This window comes from Phalacrocorax aristotelis, chromosome 6, assembly GCF_949628215.1.
Source record: "Phalacrocorax aristotelis chromosome 6, bGulAri2.1, whole genome shotgun sequence".
NCBI classification, from domain to species: Eukaryota; Metazoa; Chordata; class Aves; order Suliformes; family Phalacrocoracidae; genus Phalacrocorax; species Phalacrocorax aristotelis.
The window spans coordinates 9481580-9505678 of NC_134281.1; the positions used below are offsets into that span (position 1 = coordinate 9481580).

A 24099-nucleotide genomic window follows, 5' to 3' on the forward strand; every position below is an offset into this window, starting at 1 on the left:
ACCCCGGCGCCCCACAACCCTTGCAAACAGCCGGGCCGGATCCTTTTCAGCTCCCTGCAAGAGGAGCAGATGAAAGCCCACGAGCCAACAATGGCAGGAACAGCAACGGCACGCTACGATATGGCGTTAACAGAGCTCTTTGTGGGCTTTTCCCCCCTCGCCCCAGGCTGCACGTTGCCAGATGAAAGAGCAAAGATGCTGTCAGAGAAGTTTTCATATTGATTTTCCTCTTAATGGAAGAATGACAAGCGCTCAAAGAACGATACCAACAGCTAGAACAAGCAACCAGCAGCTGCCCTAAGCTTCAGTCTTGAAAGCAAGCTGCCTGCCATCGGCGTAAAGGATAAGCTTGGTTCCCCGTGCAAGATAAGAGGGAGCTGATCACAGGCCTGCTCTCCTTTAATGAGAACGAGCAGTGCTTTGAGATACAGCACACAAAAGGGCCGAATATTTCAGTACCTTTACCTCCGTCACTGGCAAAATCAAATAAAAACTCGATCTTCTGCAATAAAAGCTAAAGCGCTTTTCCTGCGTTGCCTGGGTTGAGGCAGGGAGATCAGAGGGCTCCGAATCAGCCTGGGCTGCATCCCACTTGCCAGGCAGTGATCTGCCCCATCTCCATCCCTCTGAGGCTATTTGCCATCATACAATACTAGACATGGCCATTCCCAGAAGAAAACGAAGGCGTGTCCTGTTTGGCATGAGCACGGCATATCTGGTCGCTAAAAAGGAGATGGAAGCTGCGAGGGGGTTCAGGCACACCACTCACCTCCACGTTTCCCCTCGTTTTCCTGTGGCGTTGCCTGTCTCCCAGCTCAGGGAATCACTCAACCTTGTTGGCTAATTCTCCTCACTGCCTGTGATGACATGGGTTGTGCTCTGGGGCACTCCCCAAGATGAGCACAAGTGCCTGGATCTGGTTCTCAGTCATGACTGAGGGCAGTGTCAGCATGAGCATCCTCAGCCCTCCTGCTCATTCTGGCCTCGTGCTGGTCCCTCAGTTGTGCTGGTACAACTGTGTGAACCAGACTGGGAGCTAATCTGGTTTAAAACAGGGCATGAAAGCACCTCTTTTTTTTTAAACGTGGATTATTTCTCAACCCAGCTCCTCATATGGTTATACGAACATTTGCATTGGTATCACAGAGGGCAAAACAAGGGCAGGAACGGATGATGCTACTTGAACTGCTGCTGCTGAAATAAATACTCATGCAGCTGCACCCGAGGCATTCTTAAAATCAACATACAGGCTCTCAGAAAGTGTTACCACCTAGCATCCTTCATCGGTGAGAAAATGAGCAGAATCACGAATATTTCAGAGTAAGCTGAAAGCAGCTTTTATCATTGTAAGCAAGCAATTTTACAATGGTCTGTAAATTTGCAATGTTCCTTTTTCAATCAGTACAGTAGATGAACAACACATTGTATACTCATAAAATAAAACCTAGGGATAGGTTCAAATAACAATTTCAACACTTTTTACAACCTGCTACAGGCAGAAGTTCTTTTTTTTCCCTGATGAAGTTTTAACACTGTCTTAGCTATGGAGCTGTGCAAGTTCCCCAGAATTTAATGACAAAAGGCAGTTTTCCAAGGCATGGTTATTAGACGTGGTAACTACAGCAGTTCTCGATCTTGTGTTGCAGTTTTCACTTCTATATTACAAACTGATTTACAAATACCGCTCACCAACCTTCTTCAGTGCTATTTTATCAGTAGCAGAACTCAGATGCTGAAATACTGAGCACCTGAGCTTGTTCCCAGTGAGGTCTTCACCACCGAGGTCAACAATACAGTCAAACCGTAAGTGACTTGGCCCCGGCTCACACAGAAAAATCAATGAGCGAGTCAGAAAAAGAACCCACATCTCCTGGTGCTCACTGTCATTTTTTCTACACAGAAAGGCACTGCCAGAGAAGTATGAGACTCTGCCACAGGACCCGTCCCAAGGATTCTGTCCAATTCAACAGAATTTAACAAAAACCTAAGAAAACTCTTACTGTTTACTAAATTCTATAGGGTTTTGCCTAAGGAAAATTAAAGGCATCTTTTTCCCAAGCTGTCTCGTATACACACACGACTATAAACAAGCAAGGCAAGCTTGCTCGCTCTTTGAAAGGCAGCAGCTGTGTTGTTCCAAAAATCCCTCCTGAATGTAAACATATTAGCACTGTATAAACAGCTTGATTTAATAAGAAATGCAATACAATATTCCTGCTTTGTCTTTGGGATCACGATGTTGATGGCAGCAATAATTCAGAGGTGAATTATGGTATCTGCTGAAAAGAAAGAAAAAGAAAACTCTGCAGCTATAGTTGCGAATTAATTTCTTCCTCTTAGCTGAAAATGAGAAATGGCTATAATTTAGTTCCCATTTAAAAGTTGCTGTTGGCTAAACTCTAAAATCTTAATTGCTTCTTAATATTCTCTGCTTATTTTTCCCTTTGAAACCACAGTCTATAGCATTGTAGTGTTTAGATTAGAAATCAGAATGGAAAACAAACAGTGGAAGGTCACCAGTCACTCCTAAAATATGGTTTTTTTTCTACAATGAGGGAAGTTAATGTGCATCAAAGTATTTTAGTTGATTTCCCAACTCTAGCCACCCTCCTGCACCTCTGTGAAAAAGAAAGTGGCACTGACCCTGGCTTTCCCTTAAAGCGACAATACACAGGACTTGTTCAATTTGCAACAGAATATAGTGGAAGTGCTAGAAAAGACATGTTTCAAGCCATATTATGGCTCAGCATGCTATAGGAGCTTGTCTTGTTGCAAAAATACTGAAGTCACACTCAATCCCTAAATAGTTTTGAGGTCACTACCAAACACACTCTGCAATTCTCGGAGCTTGTAGAAAAGGTTGTGAGAATAACAGTGGCAAAGATTGAAGACAATCCAAGTCAAATTTTGAACTGACCTTGAAGAACTGCAGAAGGATCTCATGATACTGAGTCTGGGTATGAAATCACAGATGCAAAACAAATGCCCAGAAATGCAAAAATAATGTGTTTGGAAAATGGCACTTTACAAAGCACCTGTGTTAACAGGCTTTAGATGAGCTAGTAGTGCTCCGGCAAAAGATCCTAAAATCCCAGTGAATGGTTCTCAGAAATGCTCAGTGGGTGTCCTTACAGCGCACAATTTCAGGAACCGGTATGAAAGGAACGAAAGCAGAAAAAGAAATATCACTGTGCCACTGCAGAAATGAATGGCGAATCTACACATTGAGTAAAACGAGGATCTGGTCTCCTCACCTTTTCTTTCTGCTAAGACTCAAATTCTTGACTCAATGCTAGAAGAATTCAATTGCAAGCAATAGAGGTGCTGGGAGCAACAGTCCCCTTCATGGTGCCCACAACAGCTCAAGGGTCTGCCAGGCCAGCTTTTCCTCAAGAGGAATCAAAGATGCACAGAAGCAAACTTAAATTACAACCATCATTGTCCCTCCTGCCCAGGAAACCCAACTGCCAACCAGCCCCAGTGAACTTCATGGCTCCTGGTTGTCCCATGATGGTGCTCTCCTCATTGTTCTGGGATAAGAGGCAGGGCAATTTTGGCAGCTTCATTATGCTGACCTAGTTTATTTTCCACTCTACCAACTTAAAATCACATAGCCCTTTTTGCACAGCAGTGCCATTAAAAGTACTGAATTCAGCACACTCTAGTAAAAAGGTAATTTTGAGCTGCTGCTTGCCTGCAAGTTCCCATCCCTTTTCATTACTGAGATGGCCGTCATGCTAAAAAGGTGGAATTGACCCTTTCTCATCAACATCAATCATATTCTTTTGCCATTTGTCCAGGATCCACACGGAAAAGGAACTGAACAGCAAATTACCTCTGCAAATAAGGGAGTCTCATTCAGAAATGGCACAGATAATTTCCAAATATATTCAATTACAGGAAGTCTCTAATGAACACAGCATGGAAGCTCAACAGATAAAGGAAAAGCTTCATCAAACAGTGACTGCTTCCTATCACTCTCCTTTTCAAATAAAGGGAACAGAAAATTATGCTTCCTTGCAACCAGATACCATCACAAAACTTACTTCATTGCTGTATCATGGAATGAGTTACAAAGGCTCCAGAGATGAACGCTGTGCCAAACCTTCACAAGCAACCTCCCTAACTCCTTATTTTGGTCCCTGGATAACAGGGCATCAATGCAGTGCAAACAAGCAGAAGGGTTCGCTCTGCTTCATTGTTCTACTTATGTCACCTCTGGTCTCAAATCATCTAATCCCACAAATGCTCAAAAACGCAAAAGTGAAAATATAATTTGTTTTACCCTCAAAATACATTGCCAAAGGGTAACTGTGTCTCTTCTGCATTTTTCTAGTTCTCTGGGTTTTGTTTTGTAATGCTTTTTCTCACACCAAAACAAAGAATTGCTGTGCAAGAAAAGACCCCTTGGTCCAGCATGCCTGTCCCCTTGAGGGTTATCCTTTCATAACAAGTGTTTCTCTGCTGTGCACTTCAAAACCACGTTTCCCATACTGAAAAATCTGTCTCAAACTCATTTTCATGCCATTTGCTTTGATAGTGTTATTTAGCAAATTATTCCATATGTTGCCCATTACATTTTAAGCTAAGTATTTCTTCCTGAAAGCCCAGATCACTGTTCCTTTCAAACTTGTGAATTAGACTCTGCAGTGTTTGAGGATCTGTTTTTTCGTTACTTTAAAAGACTCACAGAGATAAACATTTTATTTTTCCTAAGGAGAGGTAATCACACTGAAAAGGGCACACAAAATGCTGTGTTGCCACTTCAGTGACATGGTCTGCACAACATGAAGTGTTACCATGGACGATTTGTGTTCTCATTGCTTATTGATTTATCCTAAAATATATGTTGACTTTTTTTATGCACTCTCTGTATTTGTTAAAAAATCTGCAGAACTATGAAGATAGACAGAGGAGATTATTTTGAAGCTTGTACACATGTGCTCTCAAGGTTGTTTATTGTTCCTCAATTTGTTGCTTCATATTTATGTAACAACTTTGACTGCTACATGACATACTTTGCATGTCTCTATTAATTTTTAATCTCCACCTTTTTTTTAGTATCAATTATACACAAAAAATTGATCCACTGCTGTCAGGGGTATTAATGTCACTGTTCATAATTTTACCAAAGCTATTGATGAATTTTAACTACTCATGCGTATTTTGGAGAGCAGATAAGAAACAATTGCTGTCCGTATGCAAAATAACAAACATTACTGGAAAAGTAATTTGGTTTCAGTTAAACTCTTTGTTCATGTACCTCCCTTGATTTATGTGCTTGTTTGTTTTTACGAAGCAAATAAAAATTTTATGAGGTGGATGGTTAGGAATTTTGAAGATTAACGTATTTAACTCTAATTAACATCTCTTAATTTTAGACTTGAGTAATATTACCATCTATAATACAAGCTAATATTTATCAAAAATTAGTCCCTAACTACTGGTCACGAAGCCAGTACTTTCCAACTTTAGTATCTTCCCAGGGACAGTATTGTTACTCTTTGAGCCAATTAAACGGTAAATTTGCAATTATTTCTCTTGATCCATTAGTGAAATTGCAGGAAATGGAAATGTTTTCCAGACAATGAGAGGTACCAACATTCTTCTTGATAATAGCTGTTAGCATTGGATTTCAAAACCTTTCCTCCTTAGAACAGCATTTTGTATCAACGCAAGATTAATATTACTAACCCCTCCTTACAGTGCTTCAGGATATACCATATCCTTCAAGGTCCTGCCTGATATGAATGTGACAAAGTTTAGTCCTTCAAATGAAGAAAATATATATTGAAGGACAGGACGCTACAATGGGATCTTCAGAACCTTTCCAATTTCAGCTTTTGTGCACACATCACTGCAATTTTATTCACTGTCTTACTGCAATGACGTTAATTACTTGCAAATGTTAATAGAAATTATTTTCACAAGACCACTGTCATCTATTTATTAACATTCTTTCAAATGTCCCCAGCCTCAACAATTTGGCCAATTAATTGTCAGCAAAATGGGTGTACTGAAAAACAGCTTGGTAGTTTTTTAATTGATTCTGCAAATATAATGATCAATGGACTGCTATTTCTCATCAAAGCTACTTTTCTGTGTCCCATCTAATGAGACTTTGAAATAATTCTGAAGTACATTCTATGAGGCTAATCCCTGGGTAATTTTCACTGCCAGACAAATGAGGTGTCTTTGGGTTCTGGTCCTGGCACAAGAAGGTGCTGCAGGTTTTAATTTACTGTAAAACAAATGGAGATGGATATGTTGATGCTAACCCTAGCCTCCACCACTGAACCAATGCCCATTGGTGTAAAGGACAGTATCTCTTTGTAAGAGGCAATCTTTACTTTCGAGACCTTGAAGGTTACACTTCCAAACACTTCACCAATGCTAAAGGACTCCTACTCAGAGCGCTGCTATGTAACGTGAAACAAGCTTATCCCCCTTTCTTGAAGTACAGTCGAAGGAAGAAAAGAACAGGTTTGTGGCAAAGCCACCCATGGAACCAAGTCCAGTCTCACTGGGCTTTTCTCCCACGACCACTCTTCCTGAAGGCCAAGACAAAGATGTGTTTTTATAGCTATATTAGAGGGACTAATTGTAAAAATATTTGTTGGCATTACAGCTGGCTCTACCATTGCTAGAGCTCTACCAAGCTCATTTTCATGACACAAAAATCAATATTTAAGACAGCTGAACAGTTAACCAACAGAGCTGTTCTAGCATCCAGAGAGTTATCTAATGCATCGATCACTGTAACAGCTAATAAAAAAAAAACAAAACCACCACAGGACCACATGAAAAAACACGACCTGAATTTTGTTTTAAACCATAATCAGTTTCCAATCAAAAGGAAACAGGCTCACCTCCAGTAGACAAGCACAGCAATGAGAAGAATGAGGCACACGAAGGTCAGTGCTGAGACCACAATAAGCGGGATGATCCATTCCATTTTACCAGGAGAAGGTCTCGTGGCCATGCTGGAGCTGTTCTTGTCAGCTGTGTGTTAAACACATAACAAAAACAATCACTAAATGGAAAGAGAATTACTGTGTGGAACAATGCGTAAGCAAAACAAATAGCTTGTCCGTTTTACATGGTATGAGTAAACAGAGCAAAGATCTTCTAACTGCAGGGTGGGACGCCATTTGTCTTTAGCCTGAGACATAAGAGCACAAAAGTATGGTGTTTATTGACACATATGGCTTGGATTTTACTAATGCCTGTAATTACAGTCTCATCAACAATTTCAGGACTCTATCGCGCAAGCAGCTATTATCAGATGTGGAGTACCCCACTGAGTTGTTTCACCACAGTAACAAAGTAAACTCTTTGCTCGGTCATCAGCATTTGCAGAGAAATGCACTCTGTTTCTCAACTCTAGAGGACAGCCCTGTTTGCAAAGCTCAGTGTAATACTTTGCTTCAGAAATAAATTTCTTGGTAACTATCTTAAAATAAAAAATCCTCAACATGTTGGGTGTCATGTCACATCATTTGCAGAATTGTCACAATCTGGTGAGTTACTGCATACGAAAGCACTTTTTAGCATATGGATTGTCAAGATGGATGGATGAATGAATGGATAGGATGTGTTGTAACTGACAGAAGAAATCATTATGCCACAGCTTTTGAACAAAATTAAAGTTGGTCAATATCCTGAGAGCTGGCCAAGTAACTCCGTTTCACTTTTCGCATGACATCTTGTTAAAATAACTGTATCATACACAAGATGAATATCTAGAGGTTCTGCAAGTGTTGGAGCCAATACGCATAGGCACTGTATCAAGGTATTTCAAAAGACATCTAATTGGTGCAAATTCATGTAGACTTGACGAATAAATTGTTTAAGACAAAATGATAAAAGAAAAATACAGAAGCTGATTCTTTATCTTATTCATGTTTCCTAACAGGCAGTAGTTGATCAATACCTGTCAACAGGACGTAAGGGGAAAGGATTAGTGCAAACAGCTTCAGATTTGAACGAGGATTGAAATGTACACACTTGACTTCTACTTTTTAGCCTATGTGAGTCTTTCCTTACCAATGTGCTTCCTTGCCCTCATTCAGTATTGTATTATCATATCATATCTTCTGAAACTGCTGCAAATCCTACCAGAAGAACATAATTGCCTTTTCACTGTAGGCAGGCAAAACACAGATAATTGGAAGTCACCAGATGTCACATAATATGAAGTCATACTCTATTTTAATAGCATTTAGATTATACTCCTCCATAGGCAGGAGTAAAATTCAGCTAACATGGAAGTAAAGGTTAATTGTAAATGCTTTCGCCTGACTGCTGAAAACAGAGCAAGGCTGCAGGCTGCTGCAAGCCCAGCAAGAAATCTTTCTAGTTTTAAGAACTAGGCTGATGGAGGTAATGCCCTTTAGCAAGCAGTCTAAATGAGGTGCTAATCAGAGGGATGTTTGGGGGAAGTGAATGTGCACTGAGTATAGAACCAATCAAAAGACAGATGAGTAGCCAGCTGTCTCCAACTTCAGTAAGAAAGGCTACGGCGGGTACCAACAGTGCCACTTCGCAGAACAGGCACACAACCTTGTACCTTGAGCACGTGGTGAGCTTTCGTCTTCACAGCATATTAACAGCATACAATATACTGTTTTTAAGACAGGTCTTTGATTTCCTTGACTAGCAAAGAATAAGAACAACCCTAAAACTAGAGCAAAGGCTTATTCTTTGTATTTGCCAAACTTGCAAAAATCATAAGGCCTGAGGCACTGTTTTTTTATCAGTGCATTTCAAATCATTTAACAGCATGAAAAAATTAAGCCTGTGAGGCAAGTGTTACTAATCAGATTGGTAAAAGGGACAAAGCAAAAAATCATGCAATGTAATAAAACTTAGTAGGCAAGCCAAACAGTCCCACTACCTTACATCCAGTAGGGTGTTGCTTCATTTCTCTCCAATGACAATATTCTGTTTAGTTTCACCTCCACATATTTCAACACAAAAACATATGTTTCTGTTTGCATGGGAAGAAAATTAAATTCCATTATAAGCACAGCATGGGCTGGAGTCCCAATGCAAACTATTAAATTCTGCAGTGCTCACGATGCTCCTCTTACTCAGTCTACTGTGGAGAACACACTTATCTGACCCTGCCAACTCCCTATACCGCAGATGTGAGGATAAGAAAGCGTTCAGTGTGCTGAGTGCCAGAATAGCAAATGCCATTTCTGCATGCTGATGGCTGGCCCTGAAATTCCAGTTGGGAATGCCCAAGCAGTGATATGCTTCAGAAAAAGAGACTGTTCCTGTGCCGGGTTTGAAGAAAAAGTCTTAGGTGTTTTCTACTGCTTAAGTAAAGCGTTGAGAGAGCTTAAACAAACCGATGCCAATAAAAATTGTACTAGAATGACAGCTGGGGCCAGAAGTAGAGCAGTACAGCTGGAGTGCTGGTGCCTGTCTCTTGAGTGTCATGGCAGAAGAGCCTTAGAAAAGGCAGCATGCTGGGTAACTTGGAAGAAGAGTTGAAGAAAATACACACAAAAAAAGACAGATCTGGGACTTTATAGCTTCCTGTTCTCCTACATAACAAAATATTATAAAATAAAAAATAGTCAGCATTCCACTCTTTTCCAAAGCAAAAATGTTGAGGCTTGGTAGTGTCAACAGCATATCCTTGTAACAGTGCCCACCATACGCTGTACTACAGCGGGGGGGGCAAGGGGAAGCTTAAAAAATGGACCAGGAAACTCCATTTTTGCTAAGAAATGTAAACAGTTTCCAGTGGCATATGCCTTCATTGAATTAATTCAGTTTGCCTTTTACTGGCTTGGAATTCATCCCAGTAGGAAGGAATAAAAATTATTACAGCCTAGCTGTTTCAGGAGGTCCCACAAAATAGAAGGCCCACCATTACTAAATCCACTCCTGCATCTGGAAAAATCCCTAACTCCTGTGCACCACCCATTCAGCAGTTCCATCTAGGCCTTGGATGAATGAGGCCCTGGCACAGAGAGTATTAGAGGGCATTAGACAGTGAGGGAGGCTTTGGCAATGCAACTCTTGCACAAAGGTCAAGGCAAGAAGGAGGCATTCTACAATTTGTGAAATGTACTGTTCTTCTGTGTATTCTTGGTAACTGGTTCCCGAGAATATTAACATGTTTATTTCCCTTAAGCAACACTGCTTGCTATAGTAAGCAACCATAGTTGTAATATATAACCTATTTACCTTTACCATCCATTGCACAAAACGCCAGGACAAAGTTCTGTTTGTTGTACCATTACAGATACCGTTAACTATGACAATACGCGCGTTCTGCAGGCCAAAAGAAACCCCCCGCTGCCAAACTGCCTCACTTCATCTGGTCACTTAAAAGAAAGTGACCTGCCCATCTTTCCTTTGAGTAAATGAAATCATGGGCTTAAAAAGCTATGTCAGTTCTGGAAAATAGTGTCAGCCATATTGTTATATGATGAAAAGGCAAAAACATGTTTTTAAAAAAGTATTACCTTTGATACAAGCTCATGCCACTGTGCAGCTATTTTCTCCCTATTTCTTTAAAGGCATTCCTACAGCAGTCATACTTACAGGCTGTGTACAACTAAGCACGGCTTTTCACTGTTTTGTAAACAGATGCCAATCATATTCAATCCTGACGTCAGATATCTGAAATTCATACTCTTTGCAAACATCAAATAATTCAATGCTTTTACTTTCAAGCCATTCTGCTGTCTCCTCCTCTAAGTTGCCATGCAAAATGGCTCAGGTGCCACATGAAAATACAGCTTAATAATGCTTGCCACGTATGGAGAAAGAAAGAATTACACAGATGTTTAATTATCTTAATGAGGTTATCCCCAAAAGGCTTTTGTAACCTCAGACCTGGCAAAGACTGGTCTAAAACCAAAATTCAGCCTCTGCTAAAAGCATACACCAGGCCTGAAAAATTAAGCCCTGCACATCACGATCTCATAGCCCCTCGGGGGAAGAACTGGACAGAAGTGGGTGAATGCTAAGCTCCTGGCTGAAGTTTGGATCAAGGGCCAAACCCACGTCTCCCTTCTCAGTCCCACCTCATGACTGAGGCAAGAGCCCCTACCTGACATCTATTATTTTGCTCACAACAGCCCATTCGTTATCTCTTGTCAGATACAAAGCATCTGTTTAACTGTCTGGCAAAACAAACCAAAATTCTGTGGGATGATATCTGCTCTAGCCTGATTAAACTGAATCATGGGGGGGGCGTGTTTCCTGTGGTGTTGGTTTGGTTTTTTTTTTTTGGTAAAGCATCATTCTAATCGCTGTTTTCCTAATTGTCAGGTTTCAGAGTCGCGGACAATGCTCAGCAGCTGCGTGTGTAACAGTTGCAGATCAAAGGTACAATTAGTCTAATGTGGGCACCAAAACAGAGAAAAGGATGATCAGGAAAATGAAAGAGGAGAATGCAAGCAAGCGTTCAGTGACAGAAGAAAATCATTAGCATTGGCCGATACCACCAGACAAGAAGAGGCCAATGCCATTTGGAAAATAATGACATGGCCTCAGGAGAGGTGTGTGTGTATGTGCGTGTGAAATAAGCACTAAAAGAAAATGAGCCTTGCTGTACTAATTGGCCTCGCACTTTCCCTGTAATTTCTCATGTGTTCCCTATTCTCCTCTAATCATCCACACTCATGAGTACTTCCCCATTCAGTTATCTCCTTACAACTGCTAATTTGATGCTATATAATTAATTTTACAAGTGTACATTGTTATGAAACAATTTTCTACTCTTTAAAATGATTAAACTTTCTACTCACAAAAATAGTTTTGAAACCTTGACAGCTTTTTAAAAACTGCTTTCCCGGAGAAAAGATGTATCCAAAAAAGTTTCTGCCATCTACAGGGTAAACTGCAGGGATTCTTTCTGCTCTCTTTGGAAGGGGCCTTCACCCTCTTTTAACTATTCTGATGCTCAGGAATACTTTCAGACACTTCTGGCAATGTCCTCTTGGCTTTGCTGGTCTTGAGTTCTAGTTTACCTTGTCATGGGAAACCTTTAAGGCCCCTTTTCATAGGAAGAGGTCTTGCTTATGCCTGGAGTTTCACTGAACGCACCTCCTCGTGTAAGCTAGGTCTGATCTGTAGGTATGAACTGCAAATTTCCATATTGCTGTGGAAAAAGTTCAGCTGAAGCAACTAGTCTTAGGCTTTGTGCTTAGTGTTTGATTGATGGGCCAATTCGCCCTGGGTTTTGCTGGCATGTGTCTTTGATAACCTAGATCCAGTCTGGAGGAAAGCTCCTTCTCCTGCATTCCCAAGAGTCTTCTCACAGGGGTAACACTCCCAACAAGCCAGCCAGGACTTACTCAGACTCATCTAGTAAAATATTTGGGCAAATTCTGGGTTAGGTAGACCTCAGCTATCCATTGCAGATGCCTGGTGACACAAGATGCAAAGAAAAGAAGGATTTGCCTGAAGAGACTTTGAAGGACAAGGTCTTCACACCTGGTACAAAGGGATTCAGACTGAAAACCTCTGTCCTGAAGCCAATAAGAAACATCTCAAAACATTCTCAGAGTTGAAAAACACTAGCCCTTCCCAATGTCTGGAAGGGAGTCACCAGGTTTCTGACCAACCTAACTTCTTCCACCTGGAGGTCAAGGACAGTAAATGAACCTCAACCCCAAGGAAAATGGCACAAATAGGCCCTTCTTCATTTCTGAATATCCTTTCCTGGCCCTTTTGCTGCTAAGTGTCCTCTTCAGTACACCGAGGGGCCTGGGAGAGGCTTGTCTGGGAAGCTGAAAATATGGTACAATTCCTTCTTCTCATCCCAGGTATGCCGCCAGAGGTTTATCTAAGATTTAACTAAAGTTAATTTGGGTGAAACAGGTAACTCTCTTGCTTATCTTTTACCCCAGACATCATGTGCTCATCATTTTGGATGTAATTTCCTACACATGGAAGCCATTTTTGTAGGACACAGAGATCTTAGTAAGTTATCGTCCCCCCCCCATCTATAAGCATGGAAAACATAATTTGCAGAGTCCTTTAAAGGCTGATCATCTTTGTGTGTAGTCTTCAGGCAGGGTCACTTCAAGCCTGCAAGTAAGCAGAGCTCTTAAAAGAGGCTGTCTAGCAGGAGGCAAAGCTGCATGGAACCACTTTCAGTGATAGCTCTCTGCATGCTAAGAACAGACAGAAATCCCTACAGACTAAGGTGATAAAATTCACAATAACCAGTAAGTACTTCTTAGCAATATTAACAATATTTCCCCGTCTCATTGATTTTCACCTTTTTCATCTTAACTGCACCATGGAATAAAAAACAATCTAATAACAATCCCTTTGTCATGAGCTAAGAAACAAGAGCAACCACACATCTTTCCTCAAATTTATTAGGCTGAGAATAAGCTACGAGGCCCTTTCTAGGTCTTAGATAAGGGACATTGTACTTAGGCTATCCAAGAAACTGGCACATGAGAAACAGGGAAGCAGAAGGCAAGAAGAACCAAAGACAGCTATTTCAGAGGGAGGCAGGTTTACCCAGGCAGATTGAATTGCTGGGGTTTGAACCTAACTGGTGCTGAATGCCTACACCCAACATTGCAAAGCACGGCTAGGACAAGCTCCTTCCTTCCTGATAAAAAGGTGATTAGGGCAAGTGGCATGTTGAAAGCTGCCTGACAGGCATCTCAGACCATATTCAGTGGGAGTACTGGACTTTGAAGAATATTTCCGGTTGAGGAGTAAGAAAAACAGCAGCAGTAAAAAAATCAGCACAACCTGGTGCAGGTTTCTTGGCTTCCACATTGTTAATCTGTTCTCTTAGAGAACAGTTATGATTCACAGCATTACAGTCAGGTCAGCATTTCTGTAACAAATGTTATTAAAGATTGGATTTAGCTTTGTTTATTAAATTGGTTCTGAGCTATAACTGAGTGCACAATGTCTGCATTTTTGTGTTTATAAATGTAGGGAAAAATAAATATGTAAGGTTTTTTCACAGTACTCTAACTCTAGAGAAGCTTGGATGGAAAAACAAAATTACAAAACAGTCTACAGATTAGCAAAATAAACAATAACAGTAAAAAAAAAAAAAACACCAAACAAAAAAATGTGCACTATCTTATAAAGGCTGTGGTAATACACATAATCACTCAGATAAGCTCAGCGCTGTCTCTAAATCTCAGTCCTTACTCTGCAGATAAATCAAATCCATATGCATGTACTCTATTTGCTCCTTGCAGTTGTAAGATCTGTTTTCCTCACCAGTGCCTGGAGCTCCCCAGGCAGAAACACGTGCATATGCACTGGACTTTCTGCACAGTGAGCTGGGACCACTGTGAGATACCTGTTTGCATAGGCCTGCGCAGCAAATCCTGACCACACAGGGCTTGGTGCACACGGAGATCACCTGGGCATGCTTCCAAAAGGTAGTATTTGCTGTGTACATACTGTGGAGTTGGTACATACATCCAGAGCTGGTGTGCACAGGAGCATCGGTAATTCTCATCAGGACAAATATGTCCTGATGTTCTCTATGTATGTATATATGTATATACATATACATGTATACTCATCCAATATGTAAACTCCGGCTGGTGTATAGGGTTTGCGTGGCAAGGTTTTGGTAGTGGGGGGCTTACAGGGGTGGCTTCTGTGAGAAGCTGCTAGAAGGGTTTCCCATGTGCAACAGAGCCAATGCCAGCCAGCTCCAAGACGCATCCGCCGCTGGCCAAGGCTGAGCCCATCAGTGACAGTGGCAGCGCCTCTGGAATAATATATTTAAGAAAGGGAAAAAAACCCAAACCTGCACAACTGCAGCCAGAGAAAGGAGTGAGAATGTGTGAGAGAAATGAAGACACCAATGTCAGTGAAGGAGGAGGGGGAGGAGGTGCTCCAGGAACCAGAGCAGAGACTCCCCTGCAGCCTGTGGTGAAGACCATGGTGAGGCAGGCTGTCCCCCTGCAGCCCATGGAGGTTAGCAGTGGAGCAGATATCCACCTGCAGCCTGTGGACGGCTCCACACCAGAGCAGGTGGATGTGCCCAAAGGAGACTGTGACCCCGTGGGAAGCCCATGCTGGAGCAGGCTCCTGGCAGGACCTGTGGCCCCATGGAGAGAGGAGCCCACACTGGAGCAGGTTTGCTGGCAGGGCTTGTGACCCCACGGGGGACCCACGCTGGAGCAGTCTGTTCCTGAAGGACTACACGCCATGGAAGGGACCACACCAGAGCAGTTTGTGAAGAACTGCAGCCTGTGGGAAGGACCCACATTGGAGAAGTTCATGGAGGACTGTCTCCCATGGGAGGAACCCCACGCTGGAGCAGGGGAGGTGTGAGGAATCCTCCCCCTGAGGAGGAAGGAGCGGCAGAGACAAGGTGTGATGGACTGACCGCAACCCCCATTCCCCTTCCCCCTGCGCTGCTGGGGGAGGAGGAGGTAGAGAAATTGGGAGTGAAGTTGAGCCCAGGAAGAAGGGAGGGGTGGGTAGAAGGTCCTTTAAGATTTGGTTTTTATTTTCTCATTACCTTACTCCGATTTGATTGGTAATGAATTAAACTAATTTCCCCAAGTTGAGTCTGTTTTGCCTATGACAGTAATTGGTGAGTGATCTCTCCCTGCCCTTATCTTGGCCCATGAACCTTTCTTTATATTTTCTCTCCCACACCCAGCTGAGGAGGGGGGTGACAGAGCAGCTTTGGAGGGCAGCTGGCACCCAACCAGGGTCAACCCACCGCAACTGGCTAAGATTTTTTTCTACAGCAAAAAAAAAAAGAAGGGAACCCTAGTGCAAAAGATGCCTTGTCCTGGAAGATCAGAGCATGAGGTTTTGTGGCAAGAAATAAACCAGCGATGATCCCATATTTGAGAGAATATCTCAAAGCCCAGTCACGGAGAATCCTGCGGATAAACTGAATTAGCATACAGCATATACACCAACCTTCCCATGGAACACCAGCTCAGCACATCAACCGCTCTTCCAAATTAATTTCACAGCTGTAGTTCATTGTATTCTGTCCCCCCCCCCCTTTTTTTTTTTAACTAAATTCTTAATGCAGCATGTTGGGGGTTAACATTTTTCCAAATTTTCTCTTGTTGTAAGCTACAAGGACCATGAATCTGTCCCAGTAAAATAAAAGGATGATCCTTCCCTCTGACCCCCAGTAACAATTTGTGGGTTGGGTCCTGTGACGACCTGCTCATCAGATGAAGCCAGGCACCACAAAAATGTTGTGTCTGCTGGAGATCAGTAAGGAATTTGGATTGTGTCATTTTCCAGCACTCTTATGCTAGTAAAAGCAGTTTCCCCAGAGGTCACTCACCTGGGTTAATGGTGATGAATTTGTTATCTGAAGGGTATTCTTCTGGAAACCTGTCCTCCTTTGGAGGAGGTTTTCTTGTTGTCTCTGGTCTCCTTGGGACCTTCCCCAGGTAAAGTTCGTTGGTGAATGCTGGTGGCACTTGGGTGGAAGGGAGTGGCTGGGGCTGAGTGTCTGCTTCGGCAAAGCTCTCCTCCACAGGACCTCCAGCTGTGGGGGCAGCACTTTGGTTTGGCTCTTCACCCGATATGGTTTTATTTCCTTCCTCCTCGGCAGTCCGGCTGGGGGAGGCCGTGGCCACGTTGGGCTCTGTGCTATTGCGTGCCTCCGTGGCTGCCGTTGCCCTGTTTTTCTCCTTCTTCTCAGCATCCTTTTCTTCCTCTTCCTCATGCTCCCGCTCCCCATCCTCACTTTCACTCTTTTCATCCTTCTCCCCCTCCTCAGCTCCCTCACCGTCCTTCGTCAGTGCCGAGTCCCGCTCTGGCCCCGGGGAGGCGGCAGCAGCGGCCTCAGTGGCAGCCACCACTGGCCGTCCCGCCTGTTTGCTGGGGGCAGCCGCTGCGGGCAGCCGGGTGGGCCACACGCTGCTAGGGAAGGAGGAGATGCCACCACCGCTGAAGCCCAGCCCTGCCAGCAAGGTGCTGGTCACTACTGAGGCCACAGTGGCCTGGCTGCCGCTGGAGGAAGGCCCCATCCCCGTGGCCATGGACACGAAGGAGAAGGGGAGCCCCGAGGAGGTCCAGGTGGAGGAACCAGAGCTGATGGGAGCCATGTCAGCTGAGGAGGCAGGAGATGCTGTGGGCTTGAGGAGGTCACCGGCAGCAGAGGGGAAAAAAACACAGCAGAGAGCATCAGCAGGGGCCCCAGCATGCCACCTGCAGTCATTTTTATTTTGCTTTTCCCTCCCTTTCCACACACATGCCATTATGGTTGCCATTTTCTTAAAATGAGAGACTTATACCAGCTGGATGCAGGGCCCAGCCAGGAACAGGACATGCCACAGAGCTACACAGCAAACCATGAAGGCAGGAAACCTCCTTGCATTCACCACTTCCAAACAACCATTATCATCAAAAACCTCTTTATCATTATCTATTTTACAGTAGGCCCTTCTCCACCCACGTCACTGGTGACTTGTGAGTAACGTTTCCTCTCGGGTGAGGAGGATGTAAGGAGTTTAATGAGTTTAGCTGCATTACTCACAGTGCTTTAATCCTCAGAATACAGAAGTTTAAAAATACAGCATTACATAAAGGCTGTCCCAAAATAAGGGCTGTAAAGCCAACGTGAGCATCCGTGGCTGGTGGTTCTGCTCTGACAGGGAACTCTGGCTCTTCCCACACACACTGTGAGGGCTTGGAATGGTATTATTTTTATTTCCTTAATTTACCCATCAGCATTACTCTCCTAAGGACTGGTGATGCAGTGAGGCATCGCCCTCATTAGAAAAGACCTGCAGCACAGCCAGCTGGGTGCTCATGAAGGACTTAGCATCAGAAGCCCTTCGGCAAGCCACCACAGCCGTGCCCAGGACCACCGGGATGTGGCGCCCATGTATAGATTCAGCTTTCCCCAACCACAGGGCTCTCCCTGGCCACCACCAGTGACCCAGAGCCAGGGCTGACACTACCCACTTCCCTCGGGGAGTTGAGAGGAAGTAGGGAATGAACCATGGACTTTGCATCCTCTGCACGCTGCCGCTGTTATTCTAATGCCAACCCAGTGCATGCATGCTCACATGTGGGTCCCTGTGCACACATGTGGATGCTCTACCAGAAACAAAAACCTTTGGTATATATTCAAAGAACTAGACAAGTTGTTCCCCTTCCTGAATTACGTGAAAAGACACTGAAGTGTGTTGGCTAAGGACAAGGAATAATTCTGTGGAAGAGCTGGGATCAGCAGTTCTGCCCGACAACCTGACCACCCTCCCTCTCTGACTTACTGAAAAATGTCTCATGAATTAATCAGCAAGAGGAGCATTAGCTGGAAAGGTACGCATCAGACGACGACAAACAAGGGTTAAATAGGTGCTACTGAACGTTGAACAAAACTGTGAAATGCTTATTTCTGGAACTTAAATTGATAACTTAACAGTATTTCTGCACCTCTCTGCAATTCTTGGCTTCAGTCAGACCGTGTAGTTGAAATGCTGCAGCAAACCAAGAAGGCTGCTTTCTCATATTATTTTTGACCAGCTGCAATCACAGAGAACCTGAGATCTCAGAAGATGACCTGCGCTTTAGACATTTCAAGCCAAAACTTTAAATAAGCATCTAAATGTTCAGATACTTATCAGCGTGAATCCCTAAGGCGCTGTGAGATTTGCTTTTCAGTGGCATACAGTCTCAAAGCTGGACTGAGTATTAAAATTTGACAGCAGATTTTATATGTCTAGAATACCTCTATACATCATTAAACAAACATTAATCATTCAAATTCAAGCTTTGTATGTGTTATTTGCTTGCTAGGGAGTACATCAAACTGGAACAGAATAAAACCAGAAGCAATGTACTTAAGAGTAAATTCAATAGTATGAATGCAGTCCATAAATTTGACTGAACAATTCAGTATACTAAATGCCAAGAAATTTAGGTTATGGATAGTTTATGTTAAATAACCTAATAAGATGCTTTCAAAACTAAAACAGTATGCTCCAGTTTTAGTGTAAATGTATCAACATTTCTGATTCTGGAATACAAAAGTCAGCTTCAGTGACTCATTACAGTCTCACCTGAATTAAGATTAAAACGAAGAGCTTGTTAAGGCTTTATTCACACAATAGCAGGTATTCTTAAAACACAGGAAGAGCAAAGATACTGTGCGTGAAGCCTTATTCCTGTTGCATATACTTCTGGTCATACACTTACTAAAAGAAATTACATTTATTTCCACAGTCATGATTCAGACTATAAATCCCCTCTAAAAGTGTTGAATACATATTTGGGAAGATTTTTTTAACACCTGATTCTCCAGCTGCCAAAGCCTCTCAAAGCATGAAGCTAAAAAATCAAACCCCTTCCAATATTTCAGGTATGTTCTAAAACCTTTTGAGGTGGGTTTGAACAACCGCCTCCCCAGGAAAGCTGGGTCCTGTCGCAGATTTACAACATCGTGCTGCCACCTGGTGGGAATGCCGCCCCAAATTATCGCTGCCCATCCACGCACCGCAGTGATTTATGGCCACGACTTACCACTCCTGTTTTCACAATTCTGGTCCCCTCGAAAATTCGAGTAGTGTTAGCTGAGAAACAAAGAACATCAGCATATCAGCGGACTGGGAAGGGAGGCACTGCTAAAATTGCTAAGCAATTGCTGAACAATTATACTACAAAATATATATGCAGGTCTCAGTTTGGAGAAAAAGCAACTCAGCTCGTTTGGTATTACTCACCTTACTTTGTAATTGTGTCTAAAGACAGATATGTTTGTTGTCAGTTACTCAGGCTTGGCAATGCCTGTTTAAGTGCACTGTCAGAAAACACATGCTCTCCTTCAAACCCAAGTTGGATGAAATGTCCTGACTTGCACAGACAGGAAGTGCAGCTGATGATAATAGTTTTTTCTGCCCTTGTGATAATATTATAATTTTTTCTTGCTATTTAACTCAGCTACAACTATAATCAGCCTCTGAAGAATGTTTTGAAAGCTCAAGTGGATTCTTTTTCTATGTTAGGTCTTGGGTACAGCCAAAGATTAGAAGGACAGCTCCTTTTTGGGGAGACTTCCAAGTCTTTGAACACTGGGCTAGAGTACCCAAGGAGTATCCAGCAAAACTGTCAATAATGATTTACTCTTAACTGTAATTAAATAGGTATCATGGTCAAATTTCAAAGAATCCTTCCATTCTGTTATCTGCTGAAAGAGGCCGCAATCAGTAATGTACAAGTTTCTGACTTCTGCCTGGCACTTGAAGTGAAGTCCAAATCACTATGCTGAGACACTAAGAAACTGAGAGCTACGTAGGAGATATTGCTTGGACAGGACATTTCTTGTCCCATCCCTGCTCTTCTTGCAATGCCACTAACACTGTGGCATGACACTGGAACATAACTAAATTGTGTCCACAGCTCGATATCCTTCAGATGTTAAGTGCTAACAGAGTAGGACTAAACCCTCCATGTTTTCCAGAAATCACACTTAGAAATGCTTGTCTTATTTTGTTCCATACACAGCATCCGACCCAAGTAACGTAACTCTTTGCTGCACCTTAAGGGCTTAAATTTTTAACTCTCTGATTGTTTTTTTTTTTTCTTTCCATTATCCATTCCGAGGTTTATATATCTGTAAACTGGAGTGGGAGGGAGTGCTCTCAGCAGAGCTGAATTTTGGCCTACTTAATAAAAAAAAAGTAGTAATAATTTCCTAGGAAGGAGCAAAACTTCAGCACTTAAAAAACTCAAAGCACGTCACGTTCTTCTACCAAATCTCAGCTTTACCAGATTTCTCCAATAAACTTAAAAGGAAATCCATAACAAAGGAGAGCTTAGCATCCAGTTCCTTAGCTTTCATTTAAATATGTATGTTTTGGAAATCATTGAGACTGTGTGCATGGTAAAACCTGAACGTCTCCACATGTGGTTGTCAAGGTAGGACTGATCTTCTTTCCTCTTTACATAAAACAGACACCGCTCAGACTCGCATTTTCCTATAGCTGTGTCTCTGATGCATAAGCAGTCTCTGATGAATTTGCTTTAGACACCTGGTACCAAGAAAAGCTCTGAATTCTCCTAAAACCTGACAAATGCTGCCAGCAGAGAGGTGCAGGCAAACCCCCATCACTAGAGATAGAATGGTGATAAAGCTACTGGCCACAATCTGAAATTAGCATTGTCTCCACGCATTCAAACATCTCTTGAAATCATTCCACACCATACTGCACTCTGCAAAGCAAATGTTAAACACACAAAGAGTCATAATGTAAAAATACGTATGTGGCTTTTTTTACCTTGAAAGAGCATAGTCTGGCTAAAGTCACTACGCATTTCATTTCGGCAAACTGCTTGAACTCTGAACAGATAAAGGATGTCAGGTGAGACATGGCTAATGATGGCCTTCTGTTTAAAAAAAATAGATATTATTCAGTTTTTTACCCCCACAGTACTGTCCACGATCAGTTTGAAATATATAAAGCATTGCGCTAACACAGGACATTTCTGCCATATAGACAAACGTATTTCTAAACAGAAATATTTGCTGGTCCCCTGGAAGAGGGTAAGGCCAAGGTCAAAGGACCTCCCTGGGATAAAAGTGATGCACTCAGACTCTGCTCACGAGAAAGAAACAAACACATCCTACATCTATACTTTCATGACAGTCTTCATGCCTGAAAGTCTCTGCTCTCCTTAGAATAACCTAAACCCCAAATCATTTGGCCTGACAGGAATTAAAATGAGATTTTTATAGGTGGAGATCCAAGTCCCAAACCTGGGAAAAGCCCAGAAAAGCCACTGTATGTTCAAACTGTCTATTTATTTTGCAACAAACTGGCTGTGGCACTTCGATGCCAGTGACCTGTGTAATATGATGGCTCGGCACCCTGGGCTGGGATGTCCTTGCATACTTCTACACCTGAGACGTTGCCTTGCTGCCTCCCAGCTACTCATTTGTGTTGCCTTAGTCCATGATCACATCAGTTCGTGTTTTGCAGCAGACAGCAGCAGTAGCTGTGTGGGTCACTTGCAACACCAGTGACCTCTTTAGGAAAACACTGTCTAGCTTTGTTTCAAGATGGGACAGCCCAGCTGCCTCTGCCAGAGGACTGCAAGCAAATTACACTTTCCTCTGAAAGAGAGCTTCCTTCTTCTTTTGCCCCTAAAATAGACTAAGCTGTCAATGCTTTCTTAACCTCCAATCTCTGCTGCACAGCACAGGGTCTCACTGCAATGTATTTCCAAGCTATCACTCCATCACATTCTCTGCACTTTTAATTATTTCTTTTACATAAAACAGGATGCTGTCACTGTGCCCACCTCATTTTTGCTGATTAAGGCTCTCCTCCTTATACCTGATTAAAAAAAATATCTCCCTTATAAGCGTGAAGTTATGACATGAGAGAGGTTACAATACATCATAACCTTGGGTGCCTTTCAATAGATTCCTTTCTGATTTTGTGAGGCACATCGTTCCCTAATGTGACCCAGATAACAATGTCTAGTGGGGAAATTGAAAATATAAATGGAAATGAAGTAAAAGAATCTTAATCTAAGGGAATAAGAGAAGTATTATTGTGTAACTGATTGAATGGGCCCAGAGGACTGTGTATTTGGAAAAAAAAATATGATAACAGTCATTAGGAATAACACTCTGTGCTGCTGCATTTTTCATGTGCATATACAATTACTGATTTCATTATTCTAGAGGCTTTCTTTGATTAACAATAAACGGAGGCCTTTCAAACCTGAATATGTCTCTTTGATTTTATATGCAGAGAATGTTAAAGACCGGTGCAATACTTGCTTCCACTTAGACAAGAATGACAAGCAGATCAAATCCTAAAAGGAGGAGATGGATTGGTGTTTCCATCTGTGCTGGAACTGTCTTGCTCTTCGCTCTTTTTCTTCCACTGCCAGACGTAGGCAGTGCTTGTACGGGGCCTCTCCACAATAACGTGCCCTAGCCATGCCCTGACCATGCAACTCCTACTGCTGGCAGCACTTACTGCCAGAAACTGCTCCAAAGACTGCAAGGGGCTACGCACAGCAAAAAGCCTGAGCCCAGGAACAGATTTTGGGGGAGCGGACTTTTAATGTGAAAATCTGTGAGCTGAACACAAGCCAAAAGGTATTCAGAGCCTAACTATTTCCCGAGCCAGCTGCTTCTCAGCGACAGTATATGAAAAAGTGTCTGCAGATTTAGTCCTTTATGCACTCACATAAACTATAAATTCACACTCCAGTATTTTGGGTAGTCTGTTAGGCAATGTTCAACTAATGCTGAACATTTTAATAGCAATTCATTGAGAGTCAAACACTAGCCTGTCTATGAGGTTAGCAACTGCTTTCCTCCTCTACTTCCTTCTGCTGAGAAAATAACAATATAAGGATAGCTCGATATATATGTCTGGGGTCGATGCTGCGGTTTTACCAGGTCCTTGTCACTGTCCTTGGTGAAGGTCTTCTCCTTTTCGTCTTCATTTTTAGTCCAGCTATATGAGATCATGTAGTTCATGATCGGAGGGTGGTAGATGGTTTCTGGTTGGTTCCAGGTTACAAGTAACGCTGTCCTGTTCACAGGCTGCACTTTCATGTTGACCGGGGGAGTGCTGCAAGCTAAAAAACAGAAGGAAAAAATATGAAGCTCTCCTAAATAACCGAAAGAAGACAAACAGGAAGAACTCTGCCTCACTTTAAGAGCCACGTTTTTTCTTTAATGCCCTTGCCTACAGTAATAGCTTAGACTGCAATCCACTGAGACCAATGGGATTTAATACCACCTGCAGCTGCTTTCTGCTCTCCAGAGTAAAGGGAGCGAGAGAATCCATTCTCTGCAGGCAGGATGCTTAGTTCTCGACTTACTTTCAGTCCTGACATTTGCATGTACACTTTAACTTGGTCACTTCAGAGCTCTGCACTGGAACATTAAGAAGTCCAATCAACCTGAGACTCAGCTTTCCTGGCCCACGGTCTCCTGCTGTATGAAGGGGGTAAATACTCCAGTGTGCTCTGCAGGCCCTGGAAATAGTTGGAACCTCTGAAAATGTGACACTATTGGGTCAGTAAGTGTTTTCCTCTACCTAGTATATTTTTGCACATGAGCAGAAGTTACTTTATGCTCCTCTTTCTATATACTTTCATTCACAGATTCTCAACTGTTTG

General features: G+C 42.6%; 1 protein-coding gene across 1 annotated transcript in view; it reads right to left on the bottom strand.

The window, feature by feature from the left end:
* PTPRG (protein tyrosine phosphatase receptor type G) overlaps positions 1–24099 on the bottom strand; it is a 415547-nt gene that overhangs the window by 63411 nt on the left and 328037 nt on the right. The window contains exons 9-13 of the mRNA XM_075095798.1: positions 23369–23553; positions 21231–21339; positions 19477–19526; positions 16286–17084; positions 6870–7002 (exon numbers count right to left, since the gene is read on the bottom strand). Coding sequence (XP_074951899.1) covers positions 6870–7002; positions 16286–17084; positions 19477–19526; positions 21231–21339; positions 23369–23553 — 1276 coding nt within the window. The remainder of the gene's footprint in view (positions 1–6869; positions 7003–16285; positions 17085–19476; positions 19527–21230; positions 21340–23368; positions 23554–24099) is intronic.